We start from the raw sequence: 21989 nt of genomic DNA on the forward strand, positions 1-21989 counted from the left end.
ACAGATCTAATTAATTGTTATTAATTTTTAAACGTAAAATATTTGTTAAATATTAATTTAACAACTGTATAATCATGAATGACATTTAAAAAAAATAACGCATAAATAACGATTTTATTGTGTAAGGCTTTTAGCCACCAAATTAATTTTGAATGTAGTCACTAAAGCAGAGGTGGAGAATCCACTGTCCTGAAGGGCCACTGTCCTGCAGAATTTAGTTCTTGCCCTAATTAAACACACCTGAAAAATCAAATCAAAGTATTTTACTTTGTACATTTCAGTAATATTTACAGAATAATACGTTTGCTTGTTACACTAACAGGAATATTTTTGTTTTACAATCGCGTTTTGGCTAAAGAATCCTATCGGCCCCCGTAGTCAACTTATCCAGCATGGCGTCCGCCGTAAGGACATCCACACGATTTTGCTCACTCGTTCTGCTCACGTCTAGAAGACAGAATGTCAACAGTATATTTCGATGGTCCTGTCGGCCATGCTCTTCTCGGTCAGTCAGGAGCAGTCTTTATGAGCACATACGAGAAGGTTACAGTCATAAACCCGAGCTGGATATGCGCCGGGTGTGCGAGGATACAGAGACCGTGATGGCAGAGGTGGAGAATCGCAAAGGTGATCTGCGGGCAGCTGATGTCGGCCTCATAGTAAGATTTAAGCATGTCATTACATTATTTCTTAAAGCATTAACACTGCGTTTATAGTAATTGAATAAGTGATAGTTTATTGTAATTGCCAATAATGTTTGTTGCATTGCTTTCCAGATCACAGTATGGAAGAAATTACAGAATGTGCAAAAAGAAATATCAGAATTGGAGAAAAGAAAAGATGTAATCAGTGCAAAAGTCCGCGCTATTGTGGTAAGTGTATTGAAAACTATAAGCTCATATAAAAGACTGTGGTATATACTAAACCATAGTAAAATTCATAGCTAGTACTGTAGTGTTAAATCTTACTATAGTTCTGTATTGCTGTATATATACTATACTACAGTGGAGTTACTATACTATTCTATAGTATTTCTACATGTAGGATTACACAAGCCTTTTGGAATAACACAAAACATTTTCATTTTTCTTAGTCAAACTCTGATTTAGTGTATTTCCTTATTTCTACAGGATTCACATGACAAGTCAACTTTGTCTAGTGTAAGTGCTTTTTTCATTGAGCAATCTGAATTTGCAATGGATAAAAAAACTTTGTAATTGAATAAAAATAAATTATGTTTGTAATGTTTATACTATACCTTTGCAATCTGCACTGAAATAAAGTGTGTTTTATTGTCTCTGCTGGACACCTGGCAGCTTGTGGAGTACAGGACTTTTCGAGAGGAGGGCAGAGAGCTCAGAGAGAGACTGACTCAGCTGTATTTACAAGAAAGTGAACTGGAGAAAGAGCATTATTGTCGTGCTCTAAGGCTGCCCAACAAAACACATCCCAGTGTGGTAAGATAATGTTTCACATTATATAAAATATGTAGAAATTACTGAAAAATGCCTAAATGTTAAATAGTCCAAATAAAAAGTTAAAGGAAAAAGTTAAGAGAACACTCCAGTTTTGTTTTTAATCATCATTTCTACGTGTATTTTAGTCCAGTCTCCTTAGGAGTGACAGTATATTCACGCCAACAGCAAATGTAAAAGGCTGAGGGCAAGACACATGAAACATATGATTTAAAAATCATGCACAACACATAAACATTGTGCTGTTGAAAAATGAATTTAAACTTGTTTTCTTAGCAGTATTCAAGATCTGAAAACACTGCATCTTTTTTGTTATTTTAACCATTTCCCCCACATTTTGATTTAAATAAATGCCCATAAAAACATGATTTTTCTTAGGAAATTGTCAGAAATGTTGTTGATAGTTGACAGAATAAAACCAAATGATAATTTTACTTAAACATACCTATAAATAGTACATTTAGATAAGGGTTTCACGATTTCGATTTTAAATCGAAATCGATCGAAATTAAGTCACAACCTCGAACTTCGAATTAAAAAATGGGATCGTCGATGCTGCCACGCCCCCATGTCACGTCCGGTCGGCGTGCCAAGCGGGGGAAAAAAAGCTTTCAGATATAAATATTTTAAACACAGGGAATGTATTGCTACAACTCCTTGAAATGCATATCATAAACAGTATTACTACCTAGTGATCTGACTACAAACAGAGCACAGCTCTCTGCACATGTGTGAGAGAGGCGCCAATGCAGCGGGTTATATTTTAAACAAAAGGGATAGTTTGCCTCAGCTCGCATGAAATGCATAAAACTGAACAAATACATAAGGATTACTACTTCAGTTTATGTTTAGACTTCGGACAGATGCGAGAGCGCGTGCACGTGCTTATGACATGCTGGATATATTTCAGATGCCAGTCCAAGACGCACACATTGAGTCCATGTGCGTGCAAGAAGGAATCCTCTCTCTACAAGCTCTCTCACGTATAAAGTGAAGCCCACAAACCCCCATGCGAGGAAAAGCATGCAATGTGCATGTTAATGTAAAAACTATAATAATATAAATATTAATGGCATAGCATTTTTGTCTATCGAGAATCAAATCGAATCGTGACCTTAGAATCGAAAATGTAATCGAATCGAGGATTTGGAGAATCGTGACACTGACAACCCTACATTTAGAATACCTTATCTTGAAGTGATCTCTTTACTTTATATTTTTAATTATGTAGAAAAAGAAAAACGTTTATTCTCATTTTTGTTTTTTTCTCTGTTCTTGTAGCCAATAGGAGATGAGAGCCATGCAAGAGTAGTTGAATTGGTCGGTCAGAGACGAGGTAAATTCATTTTTTTAATAAAGTGTCATTTATTACCAAAAAAATGGATCCAGTAACAGCAGAACCCTTTACAAAAATATTGTTTTTTTGTCTCGCAACATTTCATCTTTCTGCTTTTTGATTTTATGTATTTGACCCCAGACCACAAAACCAGGTTTTGATAAATATAAGGGTCAGAAATAAGGGTCAATATTTTGAAATTTAGATTAATACATAATCTGAAATGTTAAATAAATAAGCTTTCTATGGATGTATGGTTTGTTTGTTTGAATAGGATAATATTTGGCTGAAATACAATTATTAGAAAATCTGGAATCTGAACAGTGGCTACCGGTGACTTCTTTTTCAAGGGCACACGATGCGAAGCTCATTACAACATGTTTTTAGCCCGTCATATATGTGGCTCGTCATGTCAAAATATGTGTTATGTCAAAATGTTCCTGCTGCGCACGTGTCTAAAGGTGTTTTATGATAAAAGAGACGCTCACATCTCATGTGTAATCAAAGTTTGGTGATAAGTGAGTGTCTTGCGAGGATTTCGGGAATGTGAGTGTCTCTCTTATCATAAACCCTTTCGACGTGTTTGCAGTAGGCACGTATTTTGACAAGATGCATGATGCACATGGTTCACATGACGCAACGAACACATATTTTGAATTTGCGCCCCTCGGAAGAGAAGTCACTGGATGCCACTGAATTTGAGGGTGCAAAAAATCTAAATATTGACAAAATGGCCTTTAAAGTTGTCAAGATGAAGTCATTAGGTACTGCATCCACTCATAAAAATAAAGTTTTGATATATTTATTACAGTTGAAAATTTACTAAATATGTTCATGGAACACAATCTTAATATCTTAATGATTTTTGGCATAAAAGAAAAATAGATAACTTTACCTAATACAATGTATTGTTGGCCATAGATACAAATAAGACCATGTGACTCAAGTATATTTCATATTTATTATTTACTGTTAGTCTTAAAATGTATGTGGAGTTTAATGCTATATGGTGTTGCGTGTACACCACAGAATTTGATTTCAAACCTAAAGGCCATCTGGAAATTGGAGAACGTCTTGACATCATAAGGCAAAGGTTAGATCATTTGATTTAAAATTTTAATAAGACGTTTTCTTTGCTTTTCATTTTCATCTCTTCTTTCCCAGACGGCTTGCTCATGTATCAGGTCACAGATCTTACTACCTGAGAGGGGCAGGGGCCAGACTTCAGCTGGCCTTGCAAAATTTTGCTATAGACCTTCTTTATAAACGGGTTGGTGTGTTTCATATGTTTCTATTTAACATTCTGTTTGAAACCTCCAGATTAACAAATCACAGTTTTTGTGTCTTCTTGAAAGAGAATTGAATTAATGCTTGGTTCGTATCATTTTTACAGGGCTTTATTCCCATGGTTGTTCCTGATATGTTAAAAGGAGTGGTTTTTGTGAGTACTGCTTTCTTTCAACTGCTTTCATTTATATTTATGCTTTTGGCAGATGCTTTTTCTACAAACGAGTAACTTGAAGACATAGATCAGTAAGGATTTTTTAAGTTGTCTTTTTGGATCTGTTGTTTAGGAGGGTTGTGGGATGCAACCTCATGCTCATAAATCACAGGTGTACTCTCTGGATCCCACCAGCTTTCCTGATCTTAATCTTGCTGGTACAGGAGAAGTTGGGATAGCAGGTGAGAAATGAAATAACCTTTTGTAATGTTTTTAATCCATGATATATAGCCATACGATCATAATTTTTTTTTAAATAATGCTGCCAAATGATAGTTTATCATTTAGTTTAATCCGGTTTATTTAACTTGGATTAAGTCAAACACAAATTTTTCAAATTTTTTAAAATACCTTTCAATGAAATGAGTTTTCCTTGATTTTGTCTCTACAGGCTATTTCAGGGATCATGCTGTCAATTTAAAGGATCTACCCATCAAGTATAAAAAACCTGATAGGTTGATGCATTTGAGCATGTTGTGCAGAGGACAATAACATTTGTGTTGTTTTAATATTTCAGGAGTGTTTGTAGTAGCACATGCTATCGAGCAGAAACAGACACTGGCAGAGAGCCGTGGGGTCTCTACAGAGTTCATCATTTTAACAAGGTGATCTAAAAACACTGGTGTTAACACTGATGCTTTCATATTGTATATAAAGACACTGACATTGTTTGCATTCATGCAGGTTGAAATGTTTGGTGTGACCGCAAATGAGACGGGAGAGGAGAGTTCACAACTGCTGGATGAATTTGTTTCATTACAGAAGGAGATTTTCTCATCCCTTCAGCTTCATTACAGGTACAGGTCTTTTAAATGTGTCCAGACATTTGGTAAAATCAATAACAAATTGTTTTTGTAATGTGACTGTCTTTTTTTAGTGCTGGGCAAAGATTAATCGGTATTAATCGCATACAAAATAAAAGTTTTGTAACATAATATACAAGTGTTTTTTGTGTGTAATTATTATGTGTGTATATAAATGCACACACATTCATGTAAGTATTTAAGAAACATTTATATGTGTATATATATATATATTTATTTATTTTTTATATATTCTATATTATGTTTTTTTTTAAATATATATAAATAAAGAAATTATGAAATGTATATGTGTGTGTGTGTGTGTGTGTGTGTGTGTGTGTGTGTGTGTGTGTGTGTGTGTGTGTGTGTGTGTGTGTTTAAATATACATAATAATTACACACATGGTATTTTGCAAAAAATTACTTTTAATTTGTATGCGATTAATCTTTGCCCAGCACTGTTTATTACATGCTTGATATGATTTATTTAGGGTTATTGTCTTGGGCGTGTTGCAAAATCTGTTGAAAACTGAGATTTCATTTCATTACATATTTTATTTTAATGTTTGATCTTGACAACCATCAATTTGGCAATACTGTTCTCAAACAAACATATACTTTTTGTACATAGAGTCTTGGATATGCCAACTCAAGAACTTGGGCGTCCTGCTTACAGGAAGTATGATATTGAAGCATGGATGCCAGGCCGCGGCAGCTTCGGAGAGGTTGGAAATATGTTTTAAGAATCAGTGTAATATACATAAAAAAACAGCGCTATTTAAAGGGATAGTTCACCCAAAAATTAAAATTCTGTCATTTACTGGCCCTGATGTTGGAACTAACCTGTATTAATTTCTTTGTTCTGATAAAACCAAACTGATCAGAATTCCCATTGACTTCCATTGTAGGAAAAAGAATACTATGGAAGTCAATGGGGCTTCTAATTTGGTTTGGTTACAAACATTCCTCAAAATATTTTTGGGTGAACTATCCCTATTATTAAATATATAGCGATAATAATTTAAACAGCTGTTTTACTGAATGAAGCAGGTGAGTAAAATGGTTAAATGAATAGTCTACTAAGTGACTAATAAAGAAAGCAACTTGCCCCACCTAATGTAGGCTATCCTGCTCTCAACTTAAACACCACTTATTGGTCACATTAACATCCTCTCTAGTCAAACTTTATATTTTAAAATGATTAATAAATTGGTTTCCAGCCTTTATACAAAAATATTTTGGGAATTATTACATAAATCATATACTAATGTGTTGCCACTTTGGGTTTGCTGCTATGTCATGGTAGGGACCCCCCATAAGACTTGATTCAATTCGAGCACTGCCTTGTAGATTTGACTATTGAACATGTACTCAATAAAAATAAAAACCATCATATTAAACTAGACATGCCTTTCCATCTTACATAAAAATGGCCCTTAGAAAACATTATATTTGACATTACAGTATAGTTTGACATTACATAGGGGTGGTTTCTTGGACAGGGATTAGACTAGTCCTAGACTAAAATAAATGTAAGAGCTGCCCAAACTGAAAACAACTTGTACTGACATATTAAAATACATCAGTGCCCCTTTGTTTTGACTCAAAATACACACAAGTAATGTTTTTAGTAAGGCATGTTTGTTAAAACTAGTTATATTTCATAATTAAACTAAGGCCTAGTCATGGCTTAGGCTAATCCTTTTCCAGGAAACCACCCCCATAAGGAATTTGCAATAATACCATGAACAGCAGTGTAGAAAGCATATAGAAATTATTGCAAGTGCACCCCAGGACCAAACACCTACAACATTTTAAGACATTTCAATTGTTTTACATGATTTGCTATTTAAATTAAATTAAAAGCATAATCCTCCGGTTTCACAGACAATGCTTAAGGCTAGTCCTAGACTAAAAGGTTTAAATTGCACTGACAGATTTTAAAATATGCCAGTGGCATTGATTTGTCTTGTTTATAAAAGTAATGCTTGAACATCTTAATTTAGCTAGGATTTCACCACTAGAGGTCACATTTTGCTTGTAGACGTTATGAAAGAGAGTGAAACAATGGGTGTTTTCGCCATCCAGAGTTTATCTCATACTTTCTACAAGCAAAAACCAAAGTTAGCTCTTATATTATTTCATTGATGGGTGACAATGACAAAGAGAGAGAGAGAGAGAGTCATAATTAAAAATAGGAATTTACAAATCCTTGGGAACTTTTGGGATAATGCAAGTACACAACTGCATGAAATACTGTATATAACATTGCAAGGGATTTTATTACAAAAATCTTACATATTAAAATGTTGCTTAATTGGGGATAACCTCTGCATTTGTGTTGCATGTCAACTTACTAAGTCTTTTTTATTAGATTTCCAGTGCATCAAACTGCACAGACTACCAGAGTCGACGCCTTAATATTCTCTATGAGGCAAATGATGGACACCTTAAGTATGCACATACAGTGAGTGGCTAGTTATAACGCTTATTGAGCAGTAAGTGTGTTATAAACATTTGAGAAATGATTTCAGTTGGTACAGAACCAAGGACTCGGAGAACCTATAATGTTTAATAGTAACAAAGAGAACAGGATGTACAAAAATGCCTGCAGCAGTATTAAACACTTCATCAGTATTATAACACATTTTTCCTGTTTTAGGTAAATGCAACAGCTTGTGCTATTCCGCGTACCATCATTGCCATATTGGAGACACATCAGACCAAGGTAGAATTTAAACAAGAACATCAAATTGTTGTTTAAATATAACACAGGCACCCTTTAAGGTTTTGTTCTTACAAGCAAGAAAAATCCCAAAAATGTTTTTGTGTAAATCACTTAAGATTCATTCTACTATGAAGTGCACAATTTACAATTTATATGAGGTTTTGTTTTAGAAAAAAAAATTGCCACTTTATCACTTACAAAATACTTATAACCGTGCTGTAGTATGTAATATAGATGGGATTTTAAAAACCAAAAAAACCTTAGTTAAAGCTCACTTTTGAAAGCTGCACTATTCAAAACATTTTGTAGAAACTGTTTTGTAGAAACTTTTGCAACGCCTGGCTTTTTGTCATGCATAATGATTTTGTTTCCTTTAGGAAGGGACGGTTCGTGTTCCTGATGTCTTACAGCACTACCTCGGATTGGAAGTGATTGAGAAACCTACATACACTCCTATTAAATATATTGGACCCAACCAGCCGAAGCGTCAAACCTCAAAATAACTCTTCATAGAATACCAGACTTCAATAAAGTAGTTTTTTGCTGTATGTTGAAGAATAGTACACTTTAAAAAAATGCTTGGTTATTTTCAACCCAGCATTGGGTCAAAACGGGACTAACCAGGCAGCTGGGTTAAAATTAACCCTCAAAATATTTATCTTTGACCCAACAATGGGTTCAAACAACCCAGCATTTTGGGTTGAAACTAACCAATTTTTGTCAAGTGTATGTAAAATCTGTATTTTCCATATTTGTCAAACATGTTGTTGTTCATCCAAGCACCTGAAGAAGATAAAGAATAGATCGTCTCATCTTCTTGTGACAAATGACATTGTGAGACGTATGCACTCAAACAACTGCTATGGCAGTTCAGGCCACTCCAGACCTCCATGTGTCTCTCTTTCCAAAGCTGGATTAATACGCTTCCTTCTTATCCTGTCTTCTCATCCTCTCAGTCTCATCGGGCCTCGGTTGCTTCTTTACAAGCATTGCCTCCATAAAGTCCATGTGATCCTCAACCCTTCAGTTGCTGTCTTCACTCATCAGGATTGATGCTGCAGCGTCGTCTGAACTCCTGCCCGTACTCATGGACCCACTTGTTGGCAACTGAGAACAAGGGCGAGATGTTTGTGTGAAATGCTTACAATATCACAGCTAAGGATTACACAACAATTTCTATTTGCCAGACCATCTGCCTCCCATATTTTTGATCTACGACATCTTGACTCTTACTGATATTTGGAGCGAGAATGAGTTGTGAAATGTTAACATCTGAGAAATATTCAGCAGGCCATGCTGAAACGTTACAGTATATAATTGAGAAATTTATGTATATGATAATTTATATAAATGATAATCTAAAGCTCTTATTTTGCCTTCCCAGCTGTCTTTGTCAAAGTTCCTTGAATAATAAAGGCTGAATTTTCATTTAAAGTCTGTGTAAAGTCGGGTATTAAATGTGAGAAAAATGTGTTATTAATCACCCAACCAAATTTGAATGATGGATGAAAACAGCAAGTAAATAATTGATCAAAATCTTGGACAACGGCAGCATTTTCTGTTCTCAAGCACTTGGGCGTGTCTGCTGTCGGTACTAAAACCATGCACACTCGTGGGCTGCCTTTTATAGGTGCAAGATGTAAAGATGTTTTTTACTGACAATAAAAAAATTCTTTTGAGAGATGAACTAAGGATTTAGAAGCTACACGCTTTCGCAGGAAATCCGTGATGTTGTGCAATTTGTACAAATTGTTGTGAAAAATGCATGCGTTATTTTGCTCATTTTAATAATGATTGAAATGCGACTGAGAAAAACTGTAATGCATTAAATTACTGTAACAAATACAACCTTACTGTAAAATGTTACCAAATACTTTTTCTTGGAAAATTTGGATACAACATCATGCAAGTCATCGTTATACCCCATTTATCACCAGCAATAACTGGGCAACCAGCATGAAGAGTATCACCATCTCCTTGACCATTTCTATGAAGATTCCACCAGAACAGCGCACCATTCTGCAATAAAGAAACAAAAAGTGTACTGACAAATACACTCTGGTTTAACTTTTTATATTAAAGGGACGCTCCACTTTCCTTGAAAACATGCTCACTTCCCTTAGAGTCAAACATTTGATTTTTACTCTTTTGGAATCCATTCAGCTGATCTCCAGGGGCCTCATTTATCAAACGTGCGTACGCACAGAAGTGTGCGTAAAGTGTGCGTAGGAACAGTTTTACGCAAAGTGTGGAATTTATCAAATTGCACTTATACGTAGAAATGTGTGTAAATATACGCACACCTCTGAGTATGCATACGCAGAGCATCTAGTGGTAGAATAGGGATACTAAATAGGACCCTGTTCCAGTGAGTAAAAAAGTGTCTATTTTTTATCCACAAGCAGGTGTTAAAAATGATTAATGTCAGTATGGTAACAGCAAATAAGTATAATGATTTATTTGTGATCTGTATCTGTGAAAGCTCTACGTGCGTTTTGTATAAATGAAGTCTGCGACAAATGCTTGACACAGTGCAATGGCTTATCTTGCGTTATTGGAACACTTAGCAAATAATCCATTCCGCCTGTAGCGCGTTTTCAAAGATCGCGCCAATGATGCTGGTTATATATGCTGCTGTCCAAGGTGGAAAGTTGTCTGTCCTCCTCCAGTTGCACTTGTTTCACGTCGGTGTGCTGTGACGCGTTTTTTTTTTTTGCTGATTTAATGTCAAACCACTTTTATTTCTGGAAGTGTTCTCTCCTCATATTCAATGGAATTAAACTCACTGGTAACATGTTCCCATGTAGATTTTTTTTTTTTGTTAGTCATTCCTCCCGCACTAAGTAAACCAAATAGGATGTGTTATTAGGATTTAACCTCAGGCTCATCCACCAGTACCTCAATTTCGGTGTCTGTAAAATTCCTCTTTTACGCTCTCTTTGTCATTATTGCGACGAGGGAAAAAGCACAACCACGTGACATATAACGGGAGGTGTTGTCACCATATATGGTTCATTGGAGGCGTTTCGGAATGCAAATGACTATGCGTTCCAGAGCCCATTCAAACCAGTGGGACGTGGGACTCATCCTTCTTGAAGTGTCCTAGCTCCTACTTCAAAGCGTTCCAGACATTTGAAGTGGAACGTAAACAGAAAACATGGACGACCGACCGGTCTTCTTAAGGCTCGTACAGACTACATAACTTTTAAACGTCGGTCCGAACTGTGCAGTTCACACTACAGTAAAACAACAAGTTAAACATCTTTACAAAGTGTTCTGGAGCCATTATATAAAAGCGCTGCATGTCGCTAAATAACTTGGTATATTTTTACCGTATTTTCATGATAACAGATAATAACGACATAATTTCACGGCATAATATAAAAAAAACAAGTTGTTATAAAATTACAGTGTCTAAAACAACCATACAAGCAGAGAAGTACAATTTATAGTCTATTCCTTGAAGATTTCCTCTCACGGCGACGCGATCTATGGGCGCCGCCATTGTCCTCCGACTTATTTTTCTGAAGTCGGGGTAGGTCGAACTCCCCTGAGTTCGCCGGTAGGAGGTTCCACTTCGACAGGCATTCCAGTGCACTTTTCCTAGTGGGAGGTAGGATAAGTCCTACATCCCACCGGTCTGGATGGGCTCTGGAACGCAGCACAAGTGGGATTTATCATCAAGGATTACTTACTGATGTGCGTACGAACCACGTGCGCACGTTTGATAAATCCAGATTTTTTTGTACTTAGGCACATTCTAAATTTCATTCGTAGGTAAAAATATAGAACATTTTCTATGCGATGTTGATAAATGAGGCCCCAGGTCTGGCGGTACCACCCCCAGCATAGCCCAGCACAATCCACCGAATCCGATCAGACCACTAGCATCACGCTCAAAAATAACCAAAGAGCCACAACGCTCTTCCTATTTAAAACTTCACTCTTTTGAAGTTATGTTGTGTACTAAGATCAACAGAAAATTAAAAGTTGCTGGACTTTGCTGCCGTACCATGGGTGCAGCAGGTGCAATGATATCACATAGCGCCCGAAAATAGTCCCCTTAGTAACTTTCAATAGCAGGGGACTACCCTCAGGCGCTGCGTACATCATTGCGCCTCCCGCAGCCATGTTACGGCAGCAAAGTCCTTGATTATAACGCCAGAATGAGAGTATAGTTCCTAGCCATATCTGCCTAGAAAATCACAACTTTTAATTTTCCGTCGTTCTTAGTACATGATGTAACTACAGAAGAGTCAAATTTTAAATAGGAAAAATATCGAAACTTTTTGGTCATTTTTGAGCACAATGCCAATGGTCCAACCAAATTCAATGGACCACGCCAAGCCACGCCAAAAGTGCTAGCGCCAGACTCGGAGATCAGCTGAACGGACTCCAAAACGGCAAAAATCAAATGCTTAACTCTAGGAGAGCTGGAAAATGAGCAAGTTTAGTGTCCCTTTAAGGGGCGGTTTCCTGGACAGGTCTTATCCTAGTCCTAAACTAAAATGCAGGTTTGATCTGCCATAATTTAAAATCACCTTGCACTGACATATCTTTTGTAAGGTCTACTTAAATGTCCTAATATCTCTAAAGCATAGTCCGGAATTAATCTAAACCCGGTTTGGGAAACCGCCCCGATATGATTATTGTAAGTCCTTACTTAACTGTAAATTACTACAGAATAATAAATACTACAAATTTTCTTTCACTGGAAAACATCTTGTTTTTGAATATGATTTATCTAAACATTTCTATGACTATATATTCCTCTACATATTCACTTATTTTCCCTAAAGGTGAACGAAAGTGCAGAACTGAACCATCCACTGACAGTTCATTTTATTAAAACAACACTTAATCCCCAAAACCCTCTGATGTAACAGGACACCATGAAATGCCTGACCTCATCTGTTATCACTTTGCAGAGCACACTGCAGTTTTAAAAGCAGTGTAGAGTGAAGTTTATAGATGTGTTCTGTCTTGAGTTAATCTGACTGTGAAAATAATCTGCGGTATGCTACCTCCACAACAGGAACGCTGAAGTTGGCGTAAATAAAAGCCGTGCACCCTCCTGCTTCCACAGAGCTTAGCTGAAGAAGATGAAAATCAACATGATAGGAATCACTCAGTGAATCATTGTTATTGCTATATAAATGTCCAAACCCACATTCTGATAAACAATTATTTACTTACATATATCATGAACGTCGCCACTCGATTTCCTGTTTTAAGTCTGTACAATGGACTGGAGTCAGACTGTTGGTTACAAAATGAAAAAAATGGTTGTAAAACATCACATAAGTTACTGTATATTGTTCTTGTCGTGTCTGCATTTTATAATACACAATATAATGAAAAATTCAGAGTAAAGGAAAATCCAATAAGGCCTCTGGTTAGGAGACCTTGGTTTCACCAGTGTTACCACTATATTTAAAGCAAAAACTGTTTAAAAGAGCTTCTCATCCCATATGTAGTTAAAGGCATAACTATAAGAATCTGACATCACGAACTACATTTAAGTTTTACGGTGCGGTTGGGTTTACTTACTGTGGCGTGATCAAAGTGAGGTTCATAATGTCCACCAATGCCATAATTAACCACTTGCAGATATTCGGCATATGGAGGCTGAACATCCAATCCGGTGACCATAGTGATGCGATGATCCAATTTGCCCACGACTGAATGAGTTGAGTCTTTAACCCATGCGCTAAAAGATTACAACAAAGTGATCTGTTGTTTCACAACTAAATGACTTCAGACATAGAGACATTTATAGTACATAAATATAAGTTATAAATATATGTGACCCAGTCTGTTTTTTAGATAATATAAAGAACATTTTGTAATATTATAACTGATATCTTTAACCTCCTAAGACCCGAGCTTTGGTTTGTCTTTATTTCAGATTTCTTCCAGCTATTTTGGGGTTAGGAAGAACCAATAAATATAATAACCAAATATTTTTCTTGGAACATAAAGCAGTGTACAACAGGTTCCAGTTACACAGAATTAAGTATTATGGTGCAAACATCAAAAAATGTATGTCCACGTAGGAGGTTAATATTGACCGACTAAGATCTTTTCAAAAATTGAAATCCACTTTGATGCTCCTATAGATCAGGGGTTCCCAAACGTTTGAATCTGCGATCCACTAAAGTAAGTAAAATCTATCCGGTGACCCCCAACACACATTTTTTAAAAATGTTAATATAACTATTTTCTCTTTAATACACTGAAAAAAATGCATTCAATTTCCTCCATTTTTAAGGTAAGTGGTCGCAATCAATTTATTTTAGCTACATTTAAACAAAAAAATTTGAAAAACAAAACCAAAAACATTTGTTTAAATGTAGCTTAAATAAATAGATTGTAACCACTTACCTTAAAAAATTGAGTAAATTGAATGAATAATCTGTTCAGTAAATTGACTAGATTTTATTAATAAAACGTACGTTTAATTGCAATATCAAAATACCTTATGGTATATCATATCAAAATCATTATTGTTGGTTGGACTAAACTGTTTTTGTGTCATTCACCGCTACAGTCAAGGGACTTTGCGTGACCCACCTTATCCCACTGTGTGACCCACAAATGGGTCCAGATCCACAGTTTGAAAACCCCTGCTATAGATTATCAGATCTTGCCTTGATTTCACAGACATGATCAAATATACTCTGCTTTTAGAAAGTTTTGAAATGAAACTTTGGGAATAATGCTTTGACTAAAAGCATCCAAAATGAATAAAAACTATTTGATCATATTCAGTGGTCACCCTTTGTCTAGAATTTGCAAAACCATATCTTGTCATTTTATCAAGCAACTTCTTAAGATGCATTTTAAACAATAATGAAAGAATGTACATCTATTCTGAGCTCTTATTGGTGAACACCAAAGTAAAAAGATTTAAAAAGTGAATAAGGTTGGGCAAAGCAATTGATATAACAAATAATTTCAAGTTAAATCAACTTGGGCTTAAGTGCACTGAACTTCATATAAATTTACTTCAGTTAAAATCACACTATAAAAATGACTGGGTTCTTTTTTTGGTAAATATTTAACAGAACACACCGCTGGGTTAAAATTGACCCAATGCTGGGTTGTTTTACCTAACTGCTAGGTTATTATCACCTATTGTTTCATAACAACAACCCAACATTAAACCCAGCATGTATTTGTCCAATATTTACCCAACATGGGTTAAAAATAACCCAGCCATTTTAAGAGTGCACTGATTTATCTTAATTCACATCACTTAATTTTTTACGGCATTTTAGAGAAAAGTGCATATAGACTAAAAGAATTTTTTTTGTTTTTGGCATCTTAAATAAAATGATTTGTACCTCTTGCTGATGCGATAGTCTGCAGTGGACTGATTTACTCCAGACGCTACCACAGATCTTCTGAGCTGAGGGAGACATGGACAAAAGCATTGAAATCTTGAATTTACACTATACCCAACTCACTGTAAAACTGTGTGCCGGGAGAGACAGCAAGATAAAAAAAGGTTAAAAATAGCTTTACATAAAGTGAATTTTTACTTTATATGGAAATCTCACTAGAAAGAACATAATAAACAAAAACCACTAGCCTGGCAAGGACAAAGACTTTTATTCCTACAGGAAAAATGCAATCACGGAAACATATGATATAATGTTCACGCTGCCCACACACAAACTCTGGGTGTGAGCACAGTTGATCCCAACCGCATGACGTATTCACATAATGTGCTCTCCATCTTGTCCCTCCAACTCTGTCAGCAGCTGGCGCAAGTTATCTGGAAAGAAGTTAAGGCTAATATACAATATTCAGTGTCTCCCCACAGACTTCATAAGGGTTTCTCCATGTCACGGCCTGCTGGCAACTGGCAAGCATATTTTCCATGAGGTATAGAAGTAAGATGAGATTTTAGAATATGTCTTATTCAACAAAATAAACTAAAATGAAAAGAAACTTTTGCCAACAACCTTCGCCAAACTAGAGCTTTTAATAATAACAATCTTTCTGCCACGTCTCAAACATCCAACATCCACATGACATCTAATTTTCAGTAAAAAAAAAGAAAAGGTGAGTTCTGGTCACTCACTCCTCCTTGTACATAACAGAATGGGTTCGTACTGTATCATTAGTGATGTATCATTACATTTTCAAAGATGTAGGCTTATTGAAAAGTGTACACTCACCCCTGGCACTGCATAGTCTCTGATGCTTTTAGCCTCCACATTGGTGACGAAACCATGAAAGAGCACAACATAGGGCTGATGACTGATCAGCTCTCGCTTCATTGGTTGTAGAAACAGACCAGGGTTGCCATTGGTGAAATAGTCACAAAATAAAGCAGGGTTCTCAAAATGCTTTGGCTGCAAATGAAAGTTCATTGGCATCAGTCATTTTTACAGCAAAACCCCTCCCCTTTCATGTTTTCCATTGTTGCTTTTTTATAGTTTCTCTGTGCAAGTAAATCCCATAAAGGTTATGCTGAAATACATTCGCACAATACTGGCCAACCACCTGACATCGCTATTCGGTGAAGCTTGGTTGAACTGGTCTGAAACTCTTTAAACTTCTTCAGTACTTTATCATTAATTATTTAGCAATGAGAATCATTTAACAAATGCATTAAATGCTTAAAGCCTCTTTGTTCGTGGCGATATGTGGTTACTTTAATGTATATTATATCAAGACAGGCTGCTGCTTTTTTATACCGATTTATTCAAATAATTTAATTAGAAAGGCCATTTTAATTGGTGAAGGACTCTTATTTACAATTTATATTAGTTTTGAGCAACATTATCTAAATAATTGCCTTTTATATAAACTAAACTGAAAAAAGGCTGAATTTACTTAAAAATATAGTGCATAATTTTTGCATCCATTTTTTTTAAAGTAAGTATTACATGGAATTTGAACTTACTTAAAAAAAGTGGATGCAAAAATTATGCACTATATTTTTAAATAAATACAGTGTATTATTTTTTACAGTGTATATTTGTTAAACATATAAAGCCATATTTAATATGTTAGTTATTAATATACAGCCTATGATAAACATTCAGCCTGATCTCAAAGGTATACGTACAAATTTTAAGGGTTGGCTAATTTGTGTGAGACAAAGCGTATCAAACAAAACATATGATTATTATAAAAAACAATAATGAAACCCCACCTCTAACCTCAAAGATTATGGGGCGAAAGCAAATTGTACAAAAATTTACATATGTTTTCGTACAAATGTATACGAATTCACCACCTCGTAAAATGCATACAAATTGCCATGAGATTGCGTTCACTGTAAAAAAAATTATATCAAATCAACATATAATTTTATATACTTAAACTTAACAAATAAAGTTAAACAGTTTCAACTTGTTTTTATAAGTTATGTCAACTTACAGGTCAAAACTTAAAATAGTAGGTTGAATTGACTTGCAAAACCAAGTTGTTTTAACTTTATGCTGCATTTTTTACAGTGTTGAAATACTACATCGGATAACGTGTCTGATGTGTTATAGCACCTGAGAACCTTTTGTTTTGCAGATCTTCTCATAGACATTCCTGGTTGTGAGGTAGGTCGTATCCGGTCTCTTTAAAGCCAAGCCTTGGCCAGGAACTGGTGGACTTTCAACAAGAAGCTTCTCATACTTTTCCACATTTAAAAGTATCCTTCTGTTTACTGGATCTTAAGGACAAAAATTAAATTGATTTGGGTCAACTACAAATTCATCAACTACACTCTTCAATGTGTTTTGTAATAGATATGATTAATAATCTATGACGATCATCGCTGTTGGTTTACCATGAAGCAATAGTTCCTGAGATAAACTGAGGGCAGTTGATATGTTTCCTGTCTGAAACAAAATTACATTGAAAAGTCAGCCGGAAATGGTCAATTAAATTGCATTAATATATAAAGAAAGACTATAAATATATAACTACCTTAAAATGGGAGAAGGCTAAATGGTCAAGGGCATCTACAAGTGTGCCCTCGTTTTCTGGACTCCACTCAGTTTCTCGAAAGAGCCGAACTGCCTCTTCAAACCACTGCACGGAATGGTAGAAATCCTTCAAATCATATGCCACCTACAAAGGTTTTAATGACATGAGTCAACCAAAAACCACATAGACCTATAACAGAAAAGGCATGAAATATCTGTGTACTATATCACCCTGACAGACTACAATTAAAGTGTTCCCGTAGCTTAGTTGGCCGGGCATTGCGTTGACAGCGCAAAAGGTCAGGGGTTGCAATGCACTTTAAGTTGCTTTGGATAAAAGTTACTTGATTTTTAAATAGTCATAATTTTTGTTAACCTAAAAATTGGGTTATTCACATTCTTCATGTAGTGGGGTTATTTAAGTCAAAAATAGTATTGAATATGAAGTATTAAACTGATTATATCTGTGGTAACCAACAAATTCATAAAAAAGGGTTTGAGCGGATAAAAAACGATCTTTAAAGTTACAATAGCGTTTTTACTTTTTACAATACACTGCCAATGAAAATAATAGGAAAAATAGATGTTACATTCCACATGTCTTACACTGGGAGCTGATTTTACATAAAGTATGAACGTTTTTGTAAAAATATTTAATGACTGTTATTTCATAGTGAATAAGCAGGCATTAGTTTACTTGATAGCTGTAGGATGGTGGTCAGGAGAACAGATGGTGCTTATTAAAAGAAGCGATGATAAAGACAAGAAAAACACAACTCTTCTTTCTGTATAAAGTAGGAATTCGAGTCATTTGGTAGTCATTAGTCCAGTCATTCACCACATAAGTGAGATCACCAAGCAAGCAAGCATATTGAGCAGTATGGAATTTAAATCAGAGCAATAATGCCTGAAGCTTTTCCATGATATTTCCAACAAATTATAAAATAGAGGAGTGGGTGAATATTACACGTCTTCTTGATGCTTTGAGCTTATATTGCACAAAGAAAGCATGAAGTTCACAAAGTTTTCTTTGCAGACATGTAATGTATTTTTAACACAATTGTGTACATGTGTCCCACCTTTCCAACAAGAAAGCAGTCATCACCAGAGAGGGTATCAGACACAGGGGGGTTGTATATGTCAACAGCACGTCCATTTGTGATTTGCTGGAAATGCCCTCGGACGAGGCCGTCCACGCGAAGATCATACACATCCTGAAGTCTCATCAGTCCCTGCGCTGCCCCCTGAAGATCCTCCAGCTTTGGCAAGCTGTCCTCCATCATACTAAAGCTCTCCCTGAGGACTAAAGCAAAACAATGGGGGATGTGAAGGACGGGTGGTAGACTTTACCAGAAGAACAGCAGAGAAAAAATGTTTGAGACCATATGTCAGATATAAGATTTTGTTTAATGTGTCTGTGTTTAAATGTCAACATGCTACCTTGAAGGTTTTCTTCAGCTTCATTGCTGTGAATGACATTCGTCCATTCTGATTGAAGCCTTTTAAGCAGTTTGAATGCAACAAGAGGATTTGATATGACTGATGGTTCATTGTGCAATTCCATGACTCTTGATAAAAACCTATAAGTTGTTGAAGAACAAATTTCACCCGATACATTTAAGCAGATGTAGAAATAGATGGAGAAATGCACTTATTACAATTTAATTTAGTACACAAACCAATGTTAATTATGGATTGTTTTACTGTAAATCTACATTGTAATGCAATTTTTATCCACTTTTGTCCAAAGTTACAAAATCTAAAGTGTCAAATTAATTGTTTGTTTAAAAACTTAGCTACTTAAAAAAACTGAAATCTTCATGACTCATGGTGAATAGGCTACTATATTAATAATACTATAAAAGTTATCCAAGTTTAAATAATATTGATAATAAGTGCAGTACATCGTTTTCTTACCTTTTAATGTCATTTAGTCTTTGTGTCTCGTGCTCTATGTATATTCTCAAAGGATCGATGAGTTGCCTTTCTGTGAAAACCGCTTCGTTTACACTCATCATCGATGTGAACATCTCACCAAATGATTTGTGCGATATATTGAACAAGTAAAAAAACACGAAGAAGTTAAAATATAAAGACATTCTGTTAGCATTGTGCTGAAGCCTTAGAAATGCGAAAAAAAGTTTTTTTTTTTACTTTTCTGTGGGTCAAAAAAGTTTTTTTCCTCAGCTTTCATTCCATTGCGCAGCGTTGCTCACACAGCGTGTGCTGACTCAGAGAGAGAGAGAGAGAGAGAGAGAGAGAGAGAGAGAGAGAGAGAGAGAGAGAGAGAGAGAGAGAGAGAGAGAGAGATTCGCATATGGAGAGAAGCAATCATTTCAGTCTTTTTTACGTCGCCAAATAAACAAACATGAAATATTTACTTCAGTTGACATTTATAAATAATCTTCACTCTAAAAAAAGGAAGTGTTCATTTTTTACACATTTTTTGTGTTATGCTACTTAACATTACGCCTATGTGTCATTTTGTGTTGATTTTGTGTTAAAATAAATAAAAGTGACAACACAAAAGTAACATAAAATGTGTTATTAAAATAATAACACTGACGTCCATTTTTAGTGTGTATAGACCATTTCAAAAGATTTAAACAACACTGGTCCAGAAACACTTCTGTTTCAGATTGTGACTGTTATTTTTTTATTTCACACATATCATTATCTTTAAGATGTTTGTTTAACTTTTTGATTCAGTTCTATATATTCTGTTGGTTGTATTTTATCTCAACGTTTATCTAATGTTAAAAAAACTGAAACAGGAAGTGCTTCTGGCCCAGTGTTGTTTACATCTTTTGAAATGATCTATTAAAATGCTGGGTTGTTTTTAACCCAGGGCTGGGTCACTATTGGACAGAACACATTGCTGGGTAACACGACCCTAAATAATTTTAACCCAGCAATGTGTTCTGTACAATAGTACCTGCTAAAAAACAATATAGACAAAATCACAGAAATTCTATTGGTTTTATTGGGAATTGTATTGGTTCTAATGGAATATGGCCCAAAATAGACTACAGTGTACTGGTTTTAATGGTAAAAGCTAATGGTTCCTATTGGTATTTTAATGAAAACCATTAGAATTTTCTGTAATGGTTTTGTTTTTTTTCAGCTGGGGTGACCCAGCCCTGGGTTAAAAACAACCCAATATTTTTTAGTCTGCACAAAAAAGTTTTGTAAGCAAGCATTAAAATAGTATATAATAAAAATATATCGTTATTATTGTTAATATAACAGACATATCAGTAGTAGTACCCTGCTGAAAAAAACAGCATCAAACCAGCATGGGAATTATGCTGGTGTATGCTGGTTTAGCTGGTGGTCACCAGCATACCAGCACCAAAACACAACATATGCAGGTATGACCAGCATGGGATGCTGGTGCTAATGCTGGTTTAGCTGGTGCTAATGCTGGTGGTGATGCTGGTTTGATGCTGGTTTAGCTGGTGTTCACTAGCAAACCAGCACCAAAACACAACATATGCTGGTCTTGCTGGTGTGCTGTTTTTTTTTCAGCAGGGATATTATTATTATTTGTAGAACATGTCTTTATTGAGATTTTACCCAATATTTATAACAGAAAAACCCCAAAACCCTTTACCCCAGGCAGGATTTAAATAATAATAATAATAATAATAATAATAAAAAAGTAAATAAAAAAAATAAATTAAAAAATAAATAAATAAATAAAATTAAATTAAATAAACCACATCTTACATTCTATAATTTCACACATCCAAAGATTCTTCAATATCTCCATTTTTAACAAAATCTAGGAATATCCTCCAGATATCAAAAAATTCAGTGTGTTTCTTATTACATTCTTATTACAAGCTTTTCAAGAGCCAAACAATTTATTACCTTTTTTTAAAGCCATAGTCCAAGTGAAGATTATTATTACTATCATTATTATTATCATCATCATCGTTAGTATTATTATTATATCACTTTACAATAAGGTTTTATTTGTTAACAATTAGTTAATGCACCATAAAGGTTGATGCATCATCATGTTTGAACCAGACAGGCCTTATATAAAGTAAACCATGTACTGTCCCTTATTATGTTTTAGAAAAATATCAGTGTTTATCATGGACAATAAATACATGTGCTAAATGTGACCCCCCCCACACACACTTAAAATCAAGATCTGAAATAAACTTTAATGCTCTGCTTTAGCTAGCATCATGTGTTTT

General features: G+C 35.2%; 2 protein-coding genes across 2 annotated transcripts; one reads left to right on the forward strand and one right to left on the reverse strand.

The window, feature by feature from the left end:
* Positions 1-110: 110 nt before the first annotated feature.
* Positions 111-9213, forward strand: sars2 (seryl-tRNA synthetase 2, mitochondrial). Its single transcript, XM_055196081.2, has 16 exons — positions 111-659; positions 777-872; positions 1131-1160; positions 1317-1457; positions 2757-2811; positions 3841-3904; positions 3976-4081; positions 4205-4252; positions 4386-4494; positions 4704-4749; positions 4830-4917; positions 4997-5109; positions 5747-5840; positions 7490-7582; positions 7778-7843; positions 8221-9213. The coding sequence occupies exons 1-16, from the start codon at positions 393-395 to the stop codon at positions 8344-8346; spliced, it is 1542 nt and encodes a 513-aa protein (XP_055052056.2). The 5' UTR covers positions 111-392; the 3' UTR covers positions 8347-9213.
* p4ha3 (prolyl 4-hydroxylase, alpha polypeptide III) lies at positions 8159-20012 on the reverse strand. Its single transcript, XM_055196080.2, has 13 exons — positions 19699-20012; positions 19222-19361; positions 18861-19084; positions 17783-17926; positions 17643-17694; positions 17362-17525; positions 16030-16206; positions 15190-15254; positions 13394-13553; positions 13040-13102; positions 12868-12936; positions 9766-9862; positions 8159-8950 (listed from the first exon to the last, which is right to left on the reverse strand). Exons 1-13 carry the CDS (start codon positions 19878-19880, stop codon positions 8880-8882), a joined length of 1608 nt encoding a protein of 535 aa, XP_055052055.1. The 5' UTR covers positions 19881-20012; the 3' UTR covers positions 8159-8879.
* Between the last annotated feature and the right edge of the window lie 1977 nt (positions 20013-21989).

The sequence above is a fragment of the Misgurnus anguillicaudatus genome, chromosome 24, assembly GCF_027580225.2.
Source record: "Misgurnus anguillicaudatus chromosome 24, ASM2758022v2, whole genome shotgun sequence".
NCBI classification, from domain to species: Eukaryota; Metazoa; Chordata; class Actinopteri; order Cypriniformes; family Cobitidae; genus Misgurnus; species Misgurnus anguillicaudatus.

Excerpts from the sequence above, each read along its gene's own strand:
- sars2 (XM_055196081.2), top strand. The coding sequence starts at position 393 with ATGGCGTCCGCCGTAAGGACATCCACACGATTTTGCTCACTCGTTCTG. Across the intron at positions 660-776 it reads CAGCTGATGTCGGCCTCATA|ATCACAGTATGGAAGAAATT; the intron begins GTAAGATTTAAG and ends ATTGCTTTCCAG. Across the intron at positions 4,750-4,829 it reads TTAAAGGATCTACCCATCAA|GAGTGTTTGTAGTAGCACAT; the intron begins GTATAAAAAACC and ends TTAATATTTCAG.
- p4ha3 (XM_055196080.2), bottom strand. The coding sequence starts at position 19,880 with ATGTCTTTATATTTTAACTTCTTCGTGTTTTTTTACTTGTTCAATATA. Across the intron at positions 17,695-17,782 it reads TAGCCTTCTCCCATTTTAAG|ACAGGAAACATATCAACTGC; the intron begins GTAGTTATATAT and ends ATTTTGTTTCAG. Across the intron at positions 8,951-9,765 it reads TATTGCTGGTGATAAATGGG|TTGCCAACAAGTGGGTCCAT; the intron begins GTATAACGATGA and ends CCTTGTTCTCAG.